At 42.3% G+C, this 17,826-nt stretch overlaps 1 protein-coding gene across 1 annotated transcript in view; it reads left to right on the top strand.

The window, feature by feature from the left end:
* LCP2 (lymphocyte cytosolic protein 2) overlaps positions 1 to 15,581 on the top strand; it is a 42,392-nt gene extending 26,811 nt beyond the window's left edge. The window contains exons 9-19 of the mRNA XM_011370988.2: positions 1,848 to 1,873; positions 1,990 to 2,009; positions 2,102 to 2,209; positions 3,623 to 3,653; positions 5,814 to 5,826; positions 6,529 to 6,658; positions 8,069 to 8,118; positions 11,129 to 11,223; positions 11,692 to 11,769; positions 13,298 to 13,453; positions 14,946 to 15,581. Of these exons, the coding sequence (XP_011369290.1) occupies positions 1,848 to 1,873; positions 1,990 to 2,009; positions 2,102 to 2,209; positions 3,623 to 3,653; positions 5,814 to 5,826; positions 6,529 to 6,658; positions 8,069 to 8,118; positions 11,129 to 11,223; positions 11,692 to 11,769; positions 13,298 to 13,453; positions 14,946 to 15,068 (830 nt within the window). The 3' untranslated portion in view covers positions 15,069 to 15,581. The remainder of the gene's footprint in view (positions 1 to 1,847; positions 1,874 to 1,989; positions 2,010 to 2,101; positions 2,210 to 3,622; positions 3,654 to 5,813; positions 5,827 to 6,528; positions 6,659 to 8,068; positions 8,119 to 11,128; positions 11,224 to 11,691; positions 11,770 to 13,297; positions 13,454 to 14,945) is intronic.
* The last annotated feature ends 2,245 nt before the right edge of the window (positions 15,582 to 17,826 follow it).

The raw sequence follows: 17,826 nt of genomic DNA, 5'->3' as shown, positions 1-17,826 counted from the left end.
GTGGACTAGGGGGTTCTGGGAAAGGTGCTCTGAGCCTTGAGGGATAAGAATCCCAGAGCCCCAGCCCAGCCCCGGCCCTTCCTTAGCTACGCCCCGAGCAAGGCTTTCACCTTTGTGGATTCAGGGCTGCTGCTTGCTGCTGTTTTTCCGGGACTGGCTTCACAGTTCTGCTGACTCATGCAAAGCTGTGTCAGCTACTGTCATTTAGAGCGGTCCACCGCAGAGGGCCATGCGAATTACGTGAAAAATGAAGACAGAGAAATTCAACTTCAGACTCCAGCCCTGTTTACTACCATGAGCCAAAGCCTCAGAAAAGTGGAATACTGACATCAAATCCTTCAGAGTCACCTTCTGAGCAAAAGCTACCCTTCTAAAAGATTTCTAATACCAGCTCTACCCTTGAATTACTCCCTTGTCTGGGATGTGTTGAGAGAACTAGCCTCTTATGATGCTCAAACTCTTAACAGGAGATTCTTCATATGCCCAGAGAAGATGCATAAATCAGCAGATTTTTTAAAAAAGGAAATCTATTCAGGCCTAAAGATATAAATCAAAGTTTTCTGATTATCACCCTAAAGTAGGGGTTCCACCCCAAACCAAAATTTTATGAATAATAAACATTTTTTATACCATCGAAACTCTGTCCCAGTAGGCAGTGAGCACTTCGCAATGGGATGAGATTCTTAGGACCTATCCTGGGCCTGGTGTGTACTCAGTCTTTAGAGAATAAATCACGTTGTGAAAATGCAACCCCAGGCACATCCTGTCATCATTCACCTCAGGGAGGTAACTGCACAGGGAAGAGGAGAACAAGCAATCTAACATGGATCATGTCTGACCCTACTTACAAATTGTCACCTGATCCCTACAGCAAACCTATGTAGTTTTAACTTATAATCCCCATTTTACAGGTGAGGAAACTGAGACTCAAATACCTTAAATAACTCACTCAAGGTCCTATGGGTTTTGCTTCTAGAACTGGTTGAATCCACTTAAGTAATACTTTTATTACATTAAAGACCTAGGGCATATCTACGCTAGGGCACTTCAGACAGAATCAAGAATAACTTTGCAATGCAGAGTTCTCAGGTACACCTAGCATCTCTTCAGGAAGCCTGTGTGTTACCTGTTCCAAGAGAGAAATGAAAGAAAGAAAAGGAAGGAAAGGCAAGGAAAGGCAAGGAAAGGCAAGGAAAGGCAAGGAAAGGCAAGGAAAGGCAGGAAGGCAGGAAGGCAGGAAGGCAGGAAGGCAGGAAGGCAAGGAAGGAAGGAAGGAAGGAAGGAAGGAAGGAAGGAAGGAAGGAAGGAAGGAAGGACCAACAAAAACCAAAACAAAATGATTTGCAGCCCACCAGCAGAATTTCCTGAAACCTTCTTCGAGTTAAAATTTTCTCAGAAAATAAGTGTAATGCTTTATATAATATCAAATGTACCACAGATTAGAGGAAATTTAACCCCTTCAAGGCAAATGGGTTTATTTCAGATACAAAGATTTCAGATACTTAGGCTTTACAAAAAACCTCTTGACCAATGAGAGTGGCGTAAAATCATGAAAGACACTTAATCCTTTTTATCGTCAGCTATGTGAAATAAAAATGTGGAAAAGCAGCACAGGACCCAGAATGCTTTTGTATGTACATAACGCCGTGTGACCTTGGGCAGGTCACTTCATTTCGCTGAGCCTGTGAAATAAGGTGCTCTGTGAGGGACCCACCCAGGTTCTTTAATGCTTTAGCCCAGGGCACTCAGGTCACAGTGTCATCAAACTATGGTTTAATACCTTATGCTTAGCTAATATATTCTAGAATCTTGAATTCTAGTTTTTATCTGCTGTTTGTCGTTGACAGGAAAGAAACCGTTGTTTTCTGACAAGGTAAGCCGTTTTCCTGTTTGGTTGTACTCATTTTTGTTTGGTTTTGCATCTTGCCTTTTTTATTCTTTGAATGGATGAGCTCTGAGGACTCATACCTCTTCCCTCCTTTCTTGCAGCCCTCGCCCCCGGCAGGAAGGTACGTGCTATGTTGGGTCTGTGGGAGGAGACACGGTCTTCTCCATGAAAAAGCAGTTTGTGCCTCACACATCCTTCCTCTCAACCCTGCAGGCCTCTCGGGGACCATTCGTCCAAGATACAAAAGCCTCCTTTACCGCCAACCATGGAAAGACACGACAGAAGTAGCCCCCTGCCAGGGAAGAAGCCACCTGTACCAAAGTAACTGTCCTTTCACTTGGGTTTGTCATTAAGAGGGGATGGTGCCCAAATCTGCCAACTGGTGGGCTCATGCAGGAACAGGAAGTCCTGAGTGCTCCCAGGCGGGAGCAGCTCGCTTGCTGCTGTGGCTGGAGGGATGTTCAGGCTCCTTAGGTTGCATGTAAAGTTCCCGGGTCCCTTTGAAGAAAATGGTGATTTAGCCAAGAAAGGAGTGGAGAGATGCTGAATTGGGAGCGTGGGAATGACTGCCGCTCGTGGATACCTTATTCTCAAACACTGGAGGCTGCTTCTTCCTTCCACTGCAGTGCATAGGAACTGTATCTGCCAGTTTAGTTAATCGTTCATACAGGTAGCAGAGAGGAAATAATTAGGAGTGGGGGGAGGGGGATGGGATTAGGTCATTGAAAGTGTCTTTCTCACTGCCAACCACATTTTGTAATGCCACGATACTGAGGTCTACTCTAATTTTGCTAACTTTGCTGTAAAATCTTATGGGGTCCAGTTACAAAATGGCACGAATGTATTCGGAATCAGGCCCAAGCCCAGTACTTGCTAAGGACATAACCAGGGCTTCTGTTTATCTGTGCGATCAGGGTTCATAACTCTGGCCTTGGCTCAGTTAATATGAAGATTAAATCAGGGCTGGGGTGCACACACACACAAAAAACCCCTTAGTCATCGAGTTACTATTTTAATGAAATATTTTAAAAGATAAAAAATGAAGGTAAAAAAATTAGGAACACATGATCGGAATTTTAAGTAAACACAGAATGAGATGACATGTGAAGCATCTGATAGGAGCCATTCACCAAATTATCCCCATGGCTCTCTCTCTGAGGAGAACAGGATGGGGACCCAGGCGAACAGCTGCCTGCCACAGCTCTAAGGCAGCTGTCACCAAATCTGTCTGACTAGCTAATGCATCTGGGAAAAGTCGCAAAGCAGCATCATTTTCCAGCTGTCTTCCCTTTACCCGAAGGGTGAGCCAGCCCCAAGATGGCTGTTTTAACACATCAGCAAAGGAGATTACCTCAAATGTTTTCATTTGCTTGGAGAAACCTCGACTCAGTGAAATTTAATAGCTACTAAAGAGTTAGTTTGCTGACTAAACCTTTTTTTTTTTTTTTTTTAACTAGTAATTATTTGCTGCAGGAGCTACACAAAATAAAGGTTTGTGTAGCTCAGCTCACAAGTATGGCCGGGAACTGAGTCACTTGACTCACTCCGCTGCCTCCCCCTGCTTTTCTGCTGGGGATTTTTTTTTTTTTTTTTTTTTTTTTTGCTTCCCGCTTTATCACGGCTCAGTGGGTTTGATTTCTCGTTATTAGATTAAGTGAAACTATCTGTATTCTGAGGCTGGCTCTTTGAAACACTGCAAACTCAGTTCTTTTTCTTTGCCCTAATTCATTTCAGGCATGGATGGGGACCAGAGAGAAGAGAGAATGTAAGTACGCAGCGTCATTTGGTGAATGCCTGGCGTGGGGAAAACCAGTGCAGGCTCGTGGAGGTTGGGGCTCCCTCTGCCCCAGCCTTCACCGAGGTCCAGCACCAGAGCAAGGCCCAACCACTGTGGGCTCCTGAATCTGGGGCCTGCTGGGGCCTCCATCTTTCCCGCCTGCCCACCGGGCTGCACTGCCTAGCTCCTGCCCCTTGTGAGAGCTCCTGGGGTGGCTGGGTTCATGGCAGCCCCACCACCAGGTGGCAAAATAGCAAGATGAAGGGGCAATGGGCAGAGGGGAGGATAAAGGGAAAGATGCCCAAGAGTCCTGGCCTCGCAGCAAAGTTTCTAAGTCCTCTGTTTTACCTTTTAATACCCAACCGCTGGAGAAAGAGGGAAAATAGCATTTATTGGATGCCTAATGTGTGCGTGCTGCCAAGCTAGCTGCATTTGGGTGACCAGCTGTCTGCCTGGGACTTAACTTCACCAGTTTTAGCAGTAAAAGTCTCACATCCCAGGAATTCCATCAGTTTTAGGCAAACCAGGAACATTGGGCGCCCCAGTTTCACACACCGCTTTGCACTTCATGACCTTATGAGGTATCATAGTTTCTCTTTTACTAAGAGGAAGCTGAAGCTCAGAAGGGGTAAGATATTCACTGCAAGCTGCACAGCTAGTCAGTAGCCAGGATCAAAATCCAGGTCTGTCTGATTTCCTCTACACCATGTACGCCACATTCCCCTCCGAAGGCTGTCCCACACCTGCCTCTGTTCAAGGGCTCAGCCCCCAAGTGCTTCTGTGCTTGCTCAGACAAAGTGCTAATATATGATGGAGACAGGCAAACCTGCATTCGCCATGCTGAGCAGAGTATGATCCTGGAAAGAGCTACAGAGGCAAAGGGGAGAAAGTGATCCATGGGGGTCAAGGAGCCAGGGGTGACTTCTCGGAGGTGAGATCTGTGATGGTCATTGAGTGATGGGGAGGACACAGAATAGAGTCATCCTAAGAGAAAGCCCGGATGTATCCCGGCCTCAGGAATGTCTCGAGAAAAGGCGGGTGGGTAGCAATGCCCATGGAGCCTTTGGGGATAAGGACAGCTGCTTGGCTGCAAAGCTCTAGGGACAAAAGGAAGTGAGATTGAAAGTGAGGATAACATCACATTCCTGAGGTTCCCGGTCTCTGAAAGGGTTGATGCTCGTGTCGTGAGAATCTGGGAGATGTATACCCTTAAACCAGAGTGGACATGACAAGGTCGCAACAGTATTGAGGAGAGATTTCATTGTGGGAATTCTCTGAGCCCCTGTGTGGGGACACCCGGTTGGCCAGCTGGGCTGAATGATTCTGACTATGATGCTTCTTGCCTCGTCTCAGTGGTAGACTAATGACAGCTAACTCATTCAACACATGCCCGGCGCAGGTGATAAATAACTAATTTAATTCTCATGACCACACTCTGAGGAAATTCTCTTTCATCACCAGCATGTGGCCTAACAAAACGAGCCCAAGGTGGCAATTTTGGTGTATAGTCAAGGGCAGTGTAATTTTTGCCTTTTCCAGCATTTCTCATGCCCTGAAGATAAATATGCTGAGGGATGTAGACACGCCCTGTAAGCCACATTATAAATAAGTAAGGTGGGGTTGCTTTTAAGACCAGTGGCCTTTGCAAAGCAGAGCCCGAAAGAAGACCGAGCTTCAGATCAGAGAGATGAGGGACCAATACTATGTCTGCCACACTCGGTGGGTTAGCAGCCCCTCCCAACTGACTCGTTTCCATCTGTAAAATGAAGATGTTAAATTCTTGAAAGATTGCTAGGGGAATTGGATAAAATACCACGTATGAATCTTCGGGGCACGTAGTAGATATTGTCATTATTATTATATACTTGGGCCCTTTTAGGCACCTCAGAACCTCTTCAATGCTAAGTATGTAAGGACAGACCCAGAGTGGAGGCGCTTAGATGCTGGTTTGTGTTAAGAAATCATAAACCACTAGCAAGTTCTGCTGCTCTCCACAGTATTTACTGTGGAGTAATATTTACTGCGGAGTAGAGTAGCAAAACCACTAAAGGGAAACAGAGACGTTTGTATTATTGAGGAATATAGTTCTTATAGGAATCATGTTTTGATGATGATTTAATGCCTTTTTTTTTTTCTTCCCCTCACCAGGATGAAGATGACGGTACGTTCAGAAAAGCTTTCTTACATCGTATAACTCATTCCTTCGTCTTTCTGCTCAGGCATTCGAATGGAATTATTTAGTACAGAAACCCTATAGAATCGATTAAAATTGTGAAATTACTATTAAGTAGACATATGTCAGTTGGTATTCTGCATGAACTCTTAAAAAGATGGAATTACTTGGCTGAGTTACCAATGAGAACTGTTAAGTTCATGCACATCAGTGCAAATTACTTAATAGTATAGTAAAAGTAAAAACTGCATGTATGGCTTGATAGAAAAAAATTCTAATATTTATGCCCTCTAACATATGTGAGTAAAAGATCACTCACTGCAGGAGAATGAAACGGCATAAAATTTGGCTTTCGTAAAACAAAACTCGTGAATCATTTCTGAAATTCCTATGGTTTCCAACTGACGATGTTTGGCCAAGTTAGCATTTCAAAAATGAAAAAACTAAAATGAATGTGTATTGTGGAGAATGATATAGAATGGCAGCATTTTAAGTTGCATTCTAAGGTGGCAAATCTTCTAGAAAGTTATCAGGGGTGGGGTTCCATCCTACCCCTTCCTAATTACATTCGCTCTTTCAGATTGTTGAATCTCCCTTTAGACTAGCTGTTTCTAACTGGGGAGCAGTTCTAGAATGTTCCTGTGACACCTGGATCCTGACAATCGACTTTACTTTCTGTCTCGCCCACAGTGCATCAGAGACCTTTGCCCCAGCCAACACCGCTGTCCATGAGCTCCAACACTTTCCCTTCGAGATCTACCAAGCCGTCACCCAAACACCCGCTCCCATCGTCTCACGGGCCAGGAGTGTTCTCAGAGAGGTTTGTGGCAACGTCATTCAGTTCTAACTCAACATAGCATCTGGGTCCACTGACGCTGAGCTAAGGTCAGGTGGGTTGAGGAAGAAAGAAATGAACCAGTGTGTAGTAAGCCCAGAACATTTGGGCCTTAAGAACCAAAAGGAAGCTGAGCATAAAGAGCCACGGGTATTAATCCGCTTCTGTCCTCTGAGTCTGTGCTTGGGGTCCAAGGAGTATAGAACAGACTGCCCCACGGAAACCCTGGACGAAATAAACTCTTTGGCAGAAAATGGGGAATGTTTTCACTCTGAGAGTTGAAACGAACAAACAGCAAACCACTCAAGAAACCCAGCTAATTTAAGTACTTGGAGTTCACCGTGCGTGTTGGACGGGAGACCGAGAAAACGTACCTTGCACTTGGCAGATGCTGAGTGAGAGTTCACTGCACGGGCTTTGTTCCTGCGGGTCTGCCTTCTCCATAGCAACGGCGTTTCTCAGGGCCCACGGTGAGGCTGTCCAGAGACAAAGGCACAAACGGGAGAAAGGCTCAGGTCATTTCTCCCTCATAAGACCACTGGCTGCCTCCTGGTGTCCCCAAGGCCTCCCGTCTCCTTCAATATCCATAGAGAAGTCCCAGTCCCACCCTAAATATGGGAGAAAACTCAAGCACCAGCACTGTCAGATATCCGGAAGGATTCTCAAACTTTTCCATCTTCCTCGGGTGCCTCTGGCGCGGATATTTTGCTGCTGCTTCTCATTCTTCCAGCTGATTTTCTTTTCCTTCCGTGTCTTTCATTTTCTTATGCCGGTTCACCCCTCACTAGGCTCCAGTCCTGTCCTTCATTCTTACAAAATACCACTCACGTGAGATTGCTGAGCAGAGCAGACTTGGACAGAGAGCTTGGGCTAATGGTGGGCGCTGCTCCTCACCATGGAGCAAACAGCACTTAGGGTCCCCACAGGCCCTCTGTCCACCACCTCAGTTTCTGCAGAAGCTGTCACTCGCTGCCGCAGGGCCACCTGGTTCTCCCTTGTTCTCACCTACCTGCCCTCTGGTCGTCGACCGTTAGGGAGTCACTGTCCCCAAACGATACGCCCATTTCTATATTTTCCCAAAGAGAGGTCCTCTCCCCAGAGGACTTCTGCCATTCCCCAAACTCAAAGACCTCACCTGCCGCCAACTTTTTAAAGTAACTTTTAAACAGGTTTGCTGTTGTTGTTGTTTGTTTTTGGACTTTGGGATGGTCCCCTTGGGACAGTAGTGAGATATGTCCCCTCAGTTCCTTCTCTTTGCTCAGCTCCCGTGCTTTCAAGGCGGGGGTGGGAAGTAATATAAAAAGGAGCACCTGCAGCCCAGGTTCCCTAACACGGCCCCCACCTGGATCCATCGCCTCAACTCAACTTAAATTTTTTTTTTTTTTGTCTCCGCAGTAACAGTAATTTTCTGCAGAGCGCCTCCCTGCCGCCATACTTCTCTCAAGGTTTGTCCTCTGGGATTTAGGGAACTGCTCCAGGCAACGTGCCTTCAGGTCTAGGGACCAACCCATCCCAAAGCCCCTTGGCAAAGGTTTTCTTTCCTAAAAGCATCTGACTTCTTCATCCAGCACTCAATTCCATTTCTGCAGTGTACCAAAGGCTGCTGGAATGATGAGATACTACATAAAACACCACACACGCACACTCTTCCTCAGGATGGTGGCCTTGTCCTGAATCGTCCCACGCAGAGCTCTTCACGCCTCTTGTTTTCATACAGTGCTCAGGATAGTGCTTCGCTTTCCCTGTAGTTTTAGGTTTCTATAAGGAATCTACACTTGAGTTGCAAATTGAGGGTCATGTTTAAAGTACAGATTAAGAAAACCCAACCCACAAGATTCCAATTCAGGAAGTCTGGGTGAGGACGTGTCTTTTAACTAATACTTTCTCTGGGTGTCCAATCTAAATATTTGCCGAGAGTGTTCTCAAACTTTAATGTGCATATAAATCACCTGGGAATTGTGTTAAAATGCAGATTCTAATTCAGTGAGTCTGGGGTGGGACTTGAGATTTCTGCATTTCTAACAAGTTCCTGTGTGATGCCGATACTGCTGGTCCATGGGCCACGTTGAGAAGCAGCAAGATGGACGAGACTGTGTTTATTATTTATCCTTAAAACCTTGCAAATGACTGGCACATGGTAAACACTTTTAAAATGTTTGCTGAATGACAAACATTTCAAATGACTGTGGAAAGTCACCTAATACTAGAAAATAGTTTTTTTTCCCACGCCAGGAAACTGGCCTAGTGTTGCCAGATTTTCTGATTTTTTTTTTTCCAAGAAAAACTGGAAACATGGCCCTGAATGTGAAATTAACTGATTTTGAAAAGTTGACTTAATATTTTAAAGAAACCTCGTGAGGAACAAACTCTTTTTTTGCAGCGTGGTACAGGTGCAGGAACACCAGTGCGTGTTGTAAATAGAAAACTACATTAGTAAGTTCGAATTATACCCCAGGAGTAAACACTTTTTAGGGGTGCATATATTATATTCAGTTGGATGCACCATCCCATACATGTGTGAGACCCTACTGCTCACGCCAATAAAATCCACTAAGTTTTCGATCTTTCCTAAAACCTGTCTCAGCTTCCTTGATGAGACAGGTTTTTGAGGGTATAGTGTGCATATTCGCTATATGGTTTCCACAGTCCCTTCCCCGCTTCAATTTTCCAGTCTCCCCAACTCACTGTGTTTTATGAGCCCACACTGTGTTACCTGCCTGGGCCTTGCAGAGATCTGAGCTCCAGATTCTTCACTGATAGCAATATTTTCCAAAGTAACTTCCACAGACTCCTGGCTTATGGATTGGTGATGGGCATTAGTAATACAAATGGTTAGTTAATTTTTTTTTGGAATACTACCTTAATCAAAATTGATCCCTTTTTCCCTGAGGCTGCCAGGACACCTGGTCCTTAGTCTTCTTCCCTGGCTGTTCTGCCATCAGGAAGGTGAAGGATATGTTGTATATTATCCAAACACTTGTCCCAACTTCCTTGATGATCTAAATATTAAGGGTGGTGAGTGACTACAATAAAAAGTACATGTGCTTGTCTGTCACTTTCTTGTATGGTGAGAATTCATTCATTCAACAAACATTATAAAAAGTGCCAGCATGTTGGATTGCAAACGTGGGGATGGGATGGGCTGTTCAGGCATTGGGAGCCTCCGGAAGGAAGATCAGCAGGTCAGGGCCAGCCTGATCTGCTTATTTAGAAACAGGGAACATCATATTAAATAATCCTGGTGACACGGCTCAAGAGTCTTCAGCCTTTCCTGGTAACTCTTCTCACTGGCACGGGCAGGCAGTTTGTCCCTTGTGGCATATTGTAGATGAAGTAACAACCCTGGTGCAGAACCACCTAGAGTGCTTGTTGACAGGCAGATTCCTGAGCCCTGGCCGATTCAGAAACCCCAGGGGTTCTTAGTTATACAGAGTAATGTTTGGGAGCCACAGGTTCAAGTCCTGGTCCTGCCACTAAGAGCATGTGATTTGCTTAGACTCTGAGCCTCTGTTTTCTCTGATGCAAAGTGAAGATGACGTCCACCCTGTGGTGTTGCCATCAGGGTCAAAGGCCTGGACAGAATCGTTCTGAACAGATATTTGTTGAATGAATGAATGATGCATGGATAAGAGAACATTCAGTTTGCAGGATTTCCCAGTTTTGAAGAGCTATTCCGTCACATAGGAAACGGCTTGGGCAATTACACATCAACACAATCAAACCTTTCCTGAGAGTAGGAAACACATTTTCAGAAATTTTCAGAACCATAAACAAGAAAAAAGATATATTATAGAAGGTGACGTGCAAGTGCTGTGTAATTTCTAGGTACCTGAGAAAGATCCCTGATTGATCAGGTGATTTGTAGGGCCTTCTATGCAGGTCGAACAGTTCTATCTCGTCAGAAAATCTGGTAAAGAACAGCAGGTAGCAAACTCTGGTTCTAAAAGCTAACACTATTCTCAAGGTAATTTCGCTTTGTCTTAGGTAACTGACATTTGTTTTTGTGAAAACAATGTGAACCTAATTATCTTTATTAGTGCATTGTCACATCAGTGGCTGGGAATCTGTTCTGGGTAGACTGGAGTCTGAAAGATCTGTCTCTTGAATTTGAATATTCTTTCTGATGGTCACATTAAAACGACTGTGATTTTTTTTCATCCATGGATCTAGTCACTTTACATTATGTAATATGCACATTCAAGAAATCTCTTGAATTTACAGCACTGCTCTCAAAATGGCATTGGCATGGCTATAGAATAATGCCTGAGCAGCCCTTGTGGTTTTGAACAGGTGAAAATTATTTTCGAAGCACAGCTTCTTGAACTGTTAATTGTTGGGAATAGTTACCAGGCCATTTGGGGGAGGAATGTGTTATGAATGAATGATGCATGCATAATTAAGAGAACAAGAGCTCAAAGTAAATTAACTTTCAAAATGCTATACTTTTTTTTGAAGGCACTGGCAGCAGGCTACCTCCCAGAGCTGAAGGCAGGAACTTTTTGTTGCCAGTCCCCAGCAAACCTCGGCCACCATCTCCTATGGAAGGAGAGGTAACAAAGCATGTTTTCATTTTATTTTTTTTCTTAGCAAAGGAATCATCACTACACAGTGGGAGCACTGTGTACTCTTTTAGTGAAAAAAAAAAAAATTTAAGGAGAGGATGCTTTAAGTGAAAAATATGTTTTTTCCTTAGTGTTCTTAATAATATTAAGTGTATTATTATATTAAATGGAAGAAATTATTACATCTATATCTTTCCAGATTTGAGATTCCATTATGTAATAAGGTGCTTATTCGTAGCTACCTTTGCACCCAGTGTCGTGACAAAAAGCAGTTCACAGAAAATATCTTCTATTTAGCCCCACTGGGATGGTTGATTTTATATTAAGAAAACACACGTTTCAAACCTCATGGAATGGAGGTGTTTATTTATGGAAACAATGACCTGGAGGCTTTTCTTTTTCACTTACATACGTCACTGCAAAATTTATTCTGTTTTTAAATTTTTACATTTTCAGAATTTATTAAATGAAGAGTGGTACGTTTCTTATATTACCCGACCAGAGGCAGAAGCTGCTCTCAGAAAGATAAACCAGGTACTGTGCTGAAGTTTATTTTTAAATAGTTATAAATATTAATGGAAGGTGAAAAGGGGGACTGACTTTCACTGAGTGCCAGTTATGGGCTAGGAATTCTGTTGGGTTTGCGCTGTTACACGGAGAGGACCCATCACACCTCCACTGCCAGCTCCACGCCCACCAGCGGCCATAGCAATGATTGCCAGGTCCCAGGGGAAAGTCTAAATTAAGGCCGTCATTTGGCTGGCAGAATCTCAGGAGATTTTATTACCGAAAAGGTCCATCTTGTCATAGCGATCATACTATGTCAAATAGAAACTCTCTTCCTCCGAAAATATCTGATATCTTACTGGTTCCATCTTCCTCTTAATAGATGGTTGCCTTTCACATTGCTTGAAGGGACTCGTATCTGGAGAGGTAGCAGCGACTTTTCGCCTTTCCCTAGAAATGTCTAGCTGTTCTTTTATATTATGCGGTCTTAACCAGATTTCCTGTCGCCCGGTGCTGAAATTTAACCTTAAATCTATATATCGGAAAGGAGAAAGCGAAGACCCTTCGTCTTTCACATCTCGAGGCTACGACAGTAGTTCTCACCCTTAGCTACACATTTAAATAACCTGGGGAGCTTTAAAAATTCTGAGTCCTGAATCTCACCTGGAGAGATTCTGATTTAATTAGTCAGGGGTGCTATGTGGGCTCTGGGAGTCCTCAAAACTCTCCAGATGATTCTCAAGTGAAGGCAAGGCTATGAATCACTGGTCCACAGGTATGTTTGTTCAACAGAGATATTCTGACCAAAATTTACTCAATTAACTTGGAATTAAAAACAAAAACAAAAACAAAAACAAAGAAAAACCACAATCACAGATTTTTGGCTATTTAAAGCCATCCTGATTCAATACACGGAGGGAGAGTTTAAGTTTAAATGTGTCCTTACTAATTAATTCTATTTTAATATCAGATCTTCATAATACTAATATTATGTGGCAATAATTTAATGAAAGTTTAAGTATAGGATAAATCACAACACTATTTTAGTATCAGAAAAAAAATCTAAGCACACACATGGTCCACATTCAATTTTCTTAGGGTATGTAGTGGATGAAACACTATCTGGAGATCATGTGGTTTTAAAATGGGCGAATTTCAGAGGTCTCTGGGTATTTTCTGACTTTTGATGTGGAAAGAAGGGTTAGGAAGTTAGCTCCCAGGAATAGGAAGATATAGCTTTAGTTAACCAATAAAGTCTTTATTTCACTTGGCCCTTTATCCACTCAACCACCTGTTACGTTTTATTACTGAAAAAGGGATTCTTTTTCATCAAGAGGTCGACTTGGAAATTTCTCTGATACAATCACTGCTGCCTCCTTCCTGACAACCAAGCAATCCATTGACATGTGGGATCTTGTAGCTGTTTGGGGAACTGAATGTTCACTACTTGTCAATGATAGCTTTCTAGATCCCTAGAGACTTGTCTACTGCTCTTAGAGGCAACAGAAGTATTGGCTTTTACCGTTCCCATAATAACAAGAATTTATCCTTTTAGGATGGCACTTTTCTGGTTAGAGACAGCTCTAAAAAGACAATAACCAACCCGTATGTCCTCATGGTGTTGTACAAAGATAAAGTTTACAACATCCAGATCCGTTATCAGGAGGAAAGCCAAGTTTACTTGCTGGGAACTGGACTCCGAGGGAAGGAGGTAAGGACTTCCAGATGCAAAATTGCCCCCCGTGCTCTTTCTATGCCTCTTTGCGTAACTAGCTATAGGAAACTTTGCTGTAAGATTCTTTGGGTGTCTATACCATATGGCAACTTTAGAGTTAATTCACCTTAGTGGAACCCTTCATTTACCAAAACATCAACAGTAGCTACCTCTGTCATAGGAATCTTTTTTATACCTTTTATTCCAAGTAATTTAAAATCACATTTGTAACTTTTGAATTAGGAAAAAAAAGTTAACATTTAATTTTTTTTAAAAAAGATCCAATTGGACGGTGTCCAAGGCAAGTTCCTTCATTATTCACCTTTGTGACATAATTTTAATGTAAGATTGCAGTGTATTGATAAGGCTGTATTTTACATCGACATCTGGAAAGGGGAAAAGTAGAATTCTTGTTGTAATTTTATTTAGATACTTGGTTCAGTTCTCACTGAAAACCTTCATTGGCCAAATTGCCAAAGACATTTTCGTCTGTTCAGCCACGGTTTATGCTGGACACTTTTTGGGTGGTAATCAGACAGCTGTGAAAAAAAAAAAAAAAAAACCTTTCAGGGCTAAGAAACTAACAGCTAAACTTAACACCCCAAACATGTTCTTTAACTTCAAAGTTCCAGGAGGGGGATCAGCTCAATCAAACATGTCCAGAATGAGAAACGGCTTACCCATAACTTCCCTTTCACTCCAAATATTTTTAAGTTATGATTATGTAAATGAGTAGGAAAAAAACACCCGATTTGGGTCAAATGTTTGAATCACCGGGTCGATGTGGATAGAGCTGCACTGGTCCTGTAGAAGCAGAGATGTCTACCCTCCAGGATTCGCTGGTCTGGTACGGAAACACACACGTACAGATCGCAGCTGCCCCAAAGGGAGGCACGCAGCAGGGTAGTGTTGGAGGAAGTGCATGATCCTGTCTGGGATACCACGTGACTTCTGACCCAGGTCTGGCAGGATGGATGGGGTTTTTCCCAGTCTGGCCATCAGGGGTAGGGTGATCCAGGCAATGAACCTGAGTGTGGTGGTGGCGACACTGCAGAGAGATCAGGAAAGAACTATTATTTCTTGTCATGTCATGTTATAGATATCACCCCCAGACACCAGGGATAACCTCTGACCTCCCGATTCCTTATATCTCCTCACACTATTAATAATTGAGAGTGAAGGTAGGATACAGAAACCAAACCAAAAACACAGAGGCAGGGGTAGCAGAATTAGACCCCCTACATATATATAACTGCTACATGAGGTTATAATATATAGTCATTTATTCATGATTTGTTGAATGTGGGTGAGGAACTTTTTTCAAAGTTCTATAGCAGAAATCACTAAAATATTTGCCAAATTTTTCATAGGTTTTCCCCCACAGTCCTCATACCTTCGAGAGGTAGGATGTGATACAGATAAAAACTGAGGGTGAAAACCAGGCTGCCCTTTGAAGTGTTAATTCACCTCCCTATTTTGAATTTTTCAGGACTTTTTGTCTGTGTCAGATATTATCGACTACTTCAGGAAAATGCCACTTCTGCTCATCGACGGGAAAAACCGAGGTTCCAGATACCAATGTACGTTAACATATCCTGCACGTTATCCCTAGCGAGGATGCCAGCAAGTGCACCTTCCTCCTGCCTCTGCTGCCCGCGCGGGAAGATCAGTCAACCTTGGCGACTGGGCAGACACTTAGGACTGAATCAAACCCCTCGACGTGAGCACAGGGGTTTTGTCCTTTTACTTAAGTGTTTGAAATGAAGACTGTCAAATATCTCATAATTTATTTATTCTTCTTCAATGTTTATAAAGTACATCAGTAATAATATTCACATGTGAAGTCTAGCGGTGCACTGCAATAATTCATATAAAAACGTGTACCTTTGACGCCCATTTCAAAGTACAGTAGTTTACACAGCTACAAAAATTATTTGGGGGCAAGTTTCAAAACACTTAATAATTTTTGCTACCACATAAAACTGATTTTTTTTATAGCTAAACCTTTATCAGTAAGAAGCAATCATCGGTTTTTTATGTATAATTAGAAAACTACTAAAATTCACTTTCTTGGCAGCAATAATTTAAAAGGCTTCAAAAATATTTCATTCTTTCTTATTCAGTGTTTGTTTGTTGTTGTTGTTGTTCTTGTTGCTGGGGGGTTTTTTGTATACTTTTTTATGAAAAGATAAATGCATGTTGGGTTAACTTCCTGGGATTAAAATTAATTTGCCTTTTGCTTTACTTTTGAGTTCCTAAAACAACTTTATTGACTTTATTGTTTAGTCTATACTATTATATTTTTGTCTTAAAGCAAATTTAAGCTACAAACACCAAAAGAAAATATTTTAATATTTAGAGATGAGGTTTTGGTGTCAAATAACACCTGGATTTAAGTTCATCGCATCTCAACAACTACATCCCACCTCTTCTACCTCTCACCCAATTCCAAAAGCATTGTCAAATGATGTAGATTTTACCAAGTCTTCCTATGAAGGTGAAAAAGCAATGAATATACACATTTGATCAGACTTTGATTAGATTGCTTTCTTCTCTTTTTTATCCCCCCGACAACTGTCATAAAGCCCTTCTTGTCATCCTTGCCAAAAAAGGCTTTATAAATCCTACGAAGCAATTCAGCTCTTTCCTTCTGGTTATATACCTCACTTAAAAGTAGTAGGTATTTTGCAAAAGAAAAACCTGGCATTCAATGGTTAAGTTTTCCCCTTTGGGCACTTGGTTGTTATTCCACAACTTTAACAACGAAAATTGTTGGCTTCTCTGCTTAATTTACGAGTTTTCCAAGTGGTAAAAAAAAATGCCGCATCTTCATTTTCACGAGCTAATGGAATATTGGAAGGGATCTCAGAAGTCACCGGGTGAAACTGACAATTTGTTATGATGAGTATGTGGAGACTGTTAACGAACGATGATAAAAATGATGTTTCGTAAAACTTCATCCTTACAAACCAGTAGTTCTCAATTTAGTACAGAACTTGAAAGTTATAAAGCCGAAAAACTTGCATTTATTTGTTTATTCGACAAGCCAAGCCGTTCATTTAGTGCTTGTTGTGTGTTAAACTCTGAGCTAGGTGCTGGGTAGTGAGGACAGCAACCATGTGGAGTGAGCTGTCCTTGTGTCTTGCTTCCTAATACTCTATCCTTTCTATTCAAAAATATCTAAAATGAAAGACATCGTAGATTCCAAAGCAACTATTTGATAGCAAATCATGTTTACATGGCAAATAAGCCTATTATTTTAAGTCTCCTTTGGTGGAAAGGGACAGAAATTAGAAAGTTTTAGGATGAAGTTATCCTAAAAGTTTTTCCACTGTCAGGACTGAAATTAGTGATACCTGATGTTTCTACGACCAGTGTTCCTTCTCCCCTTCTTCAGGCAATGGCAACTCCAGTCCTCTGGCGGGGGTTCTCCTCCTTTGGTCACAGACCTGGCATATGACCCAGGTTCTTGAATCACAGTCGCATAGGACCCTATTTAGGGATCAACATCTTAGCTAAAACTGGTGTCCTCTGGAATGTTAAACACAGAGACTGAGTCAGAGGATCTCTCTTCTCTGGGGACCCTAAAAGTTAAAGTGGTACACTAGAGCTGTCTGCTGCCGTGTTTCTATCCCCCCGCCCCCTTCCACGTGGCTTTTGCAGGTGGCCAGTCCATCACAGGTCAGGGTGAGGCCAATGCACAGAAACAGAACCAAGACAGAAACAGCTGACCAATTAGTGGAGTCCTTGAAATCTACCCCAACCAGGGACGTCCAAGTCACACAACCCAACACATGCTTCCGCTAACTTGAGCTGTTTCTGGCACTTGCTAACAGGAGAGATCTGATTAATATAAGCTCCTACCATCCATTTATAATTTAGTGACTCTCAGCCTGAGCCAAATTCGAGCATAAGGTAAAGGATAGACAGTGCCCCATGGCCAATGTCCTGTCTTACCCTTGCCATTAGTGAAATAAATTAGCCATTCTTTGAAATATTAAAATAACAATAAAACAGCCTTTGGGAACATGAAATGATTATTTACAACTCAACATATTTTTGTTTTTTATTATATTAAATATATCAGTAAACTCAATTCTCCCAGATACATTAATTCAACAACATATATAGTTATAAATTCACAACAAATAAGAAATCAGGTAGAACTGTTTGAACCAAGGGATACATCTGATATTTTAAACTTTTCAAAGAGGGAGTTGTTTTGTTCTGTTTCCTTGAAGTCATCCGTCTTCACAGGATGATTAAAATGTAGAGTAAGGTCACAAAGCAGTAACTGGGAGAGCTCTGTGTAAAACAAAATAAGAGATACTATATTATAGCACATATATCCTAGACAGCTATTATTTTCA

The sequence above is a fragment of the Pteropus vampyrus genome, unplaced genomic scaffold, assembly GCF_000151845.1.
Source record: "Pteropus vampyrus isolate Shadow unplaced genomic scaffold, Pvam_2.0 Scaffold179, whole genome shotgun sequence".
Lineage (NCBI taxonomy): Eukaryota > Metazoa > Chordata > Mammalia > Chiroptera > Pteropodidae > Pteropus > Pteropus vampyrus.
Note: the sequence above shows the minus strand (reverse complement) of the source record. Positions and strands in the feature narration are given on the sequence as shown.